Below are 1,078 nucleotides of genomic sequence, written 5' to 3'. Positions count from 1 at the left end.
TGGAATATTAACAGAAAGATTTATAAATACGTAAATATTTATCTACATAGCGTGTTGCGTATATATTTTTTTTATAACTTTAAATTGAGGCCGTTTAAGAAGTTAACTGAATTCCAGCCTTTATAATATAGAATATAAAATTATTTAATACAGTTATTTTTTTATGCATGATAAATGAGAGAGGATTTAGCGAGTTTAATTTGATTCAAAGGTGACGAAAACGTATTTTATTAATATTTACATTAAACAATAAAGATGAATATTGCAGTATTTGATTGTTTTATACATATTTTGGGTTTTTTATTACACTTTTCTGTTTTTAATGGACAAAAATTCGGTCTCGAGTAATAGTTATTATTTCAATGGTATAGTTTATACTTCCAATTTACTAATAAAATCTGGTGTGATTTGTACTTAAATTATCTGTATCTGTCTTGAAATTAACTGCCTGTTATGTGCATTGATTTAATTAAGTTCCTACTTTTGTGTAATTAGAGCTACTACACCCGACTAAGTACTCTAGAAAATCTTGCAGTCATCGAAGCAGAATAATTTTTTTTGTATCCAGGCCACTTTATAATTTTTACAAAAATTCTTTCGTGCCTTTAAATAGAACAAATTACTAAAACATGGGCGAATTATGGTTAGTGAGGAACGCACTGCGTGCACAAAGAATGGCAGCCATTAGGAGCGAGTACTCACCCGATCTCCCAAAACATGACGTCCCGTGGCACTGGTACCGCTTCGATTAAGGTTTCATCTTCATCCCCTCCCGAGGCATCTCATTACTGAGTCGATCCTGACATCGCATTACTGACCCAATCGCGTGCTCCCACCAATAATGTTCAGGATGACAGGGTACATCATCTTTATTCATAATAAACATCAACATCCAACCTAGAGAAAAAAGGGAAAAACCTCGACGAGGTATATAAAAAAAAAAAAAAAAAAACGAATATAATTACGTGGGATCTAATTATCCCTTGTTAATTTCCTTTATTTAATAATCATCTGTTAAAAACCACACGGTTCTGAGGCCATTGCACCACTGTCATGCACATCGCAATAGGCATCCTAT

The 1,078-nt window shown here is 32.7% G+C and overlaps 1 protein-coding gene across 1 annotated transcript in view; it reads right to left on the bottom strand.

The window, feature by feature from the left end:
- The window catches only part of LOC106683488 (uncharacterized), an 84,416-nt gene extending 83,663 nt beyond the window's left edge, over nt 1-753 (bottom strand). Inside the window, exon 1 of the mRNA XM_067050511.1 lies at nt 703-753. Within this exon, the coding sequence (XP_066906612.1) occupies nt 703-719 (17 nt within the window). The 5' untranslated portion in view covers nt 720-753. The remainder of the gene's footprint in view (nt 1-702) is intronic.
- Nucleotides 754-1,078: the final 325 nt, after the last annotated feature.

Source organism: Halyomorpha halys, unplaced genomic scaffold (genome assembly GCF_000696795.3).
Source record: "Halyomorpha halys isolate HHAL.00 unplaced genomic scaffold, Hhal_1.1 Scaffold488.1, whole genome shotgun sequence".
In the NCBI taxonomy this organism is placed as follows: domain Eukaryota; kingdom Metazoa; phylum Arthropoda; class Insecta; order Hemiptera; family Pentatomidae; genus Halyomorpha; species Halyomorpha halys.
This window is presented reverse-complemented; position numbering and strand designations above follow the sequence as displayed.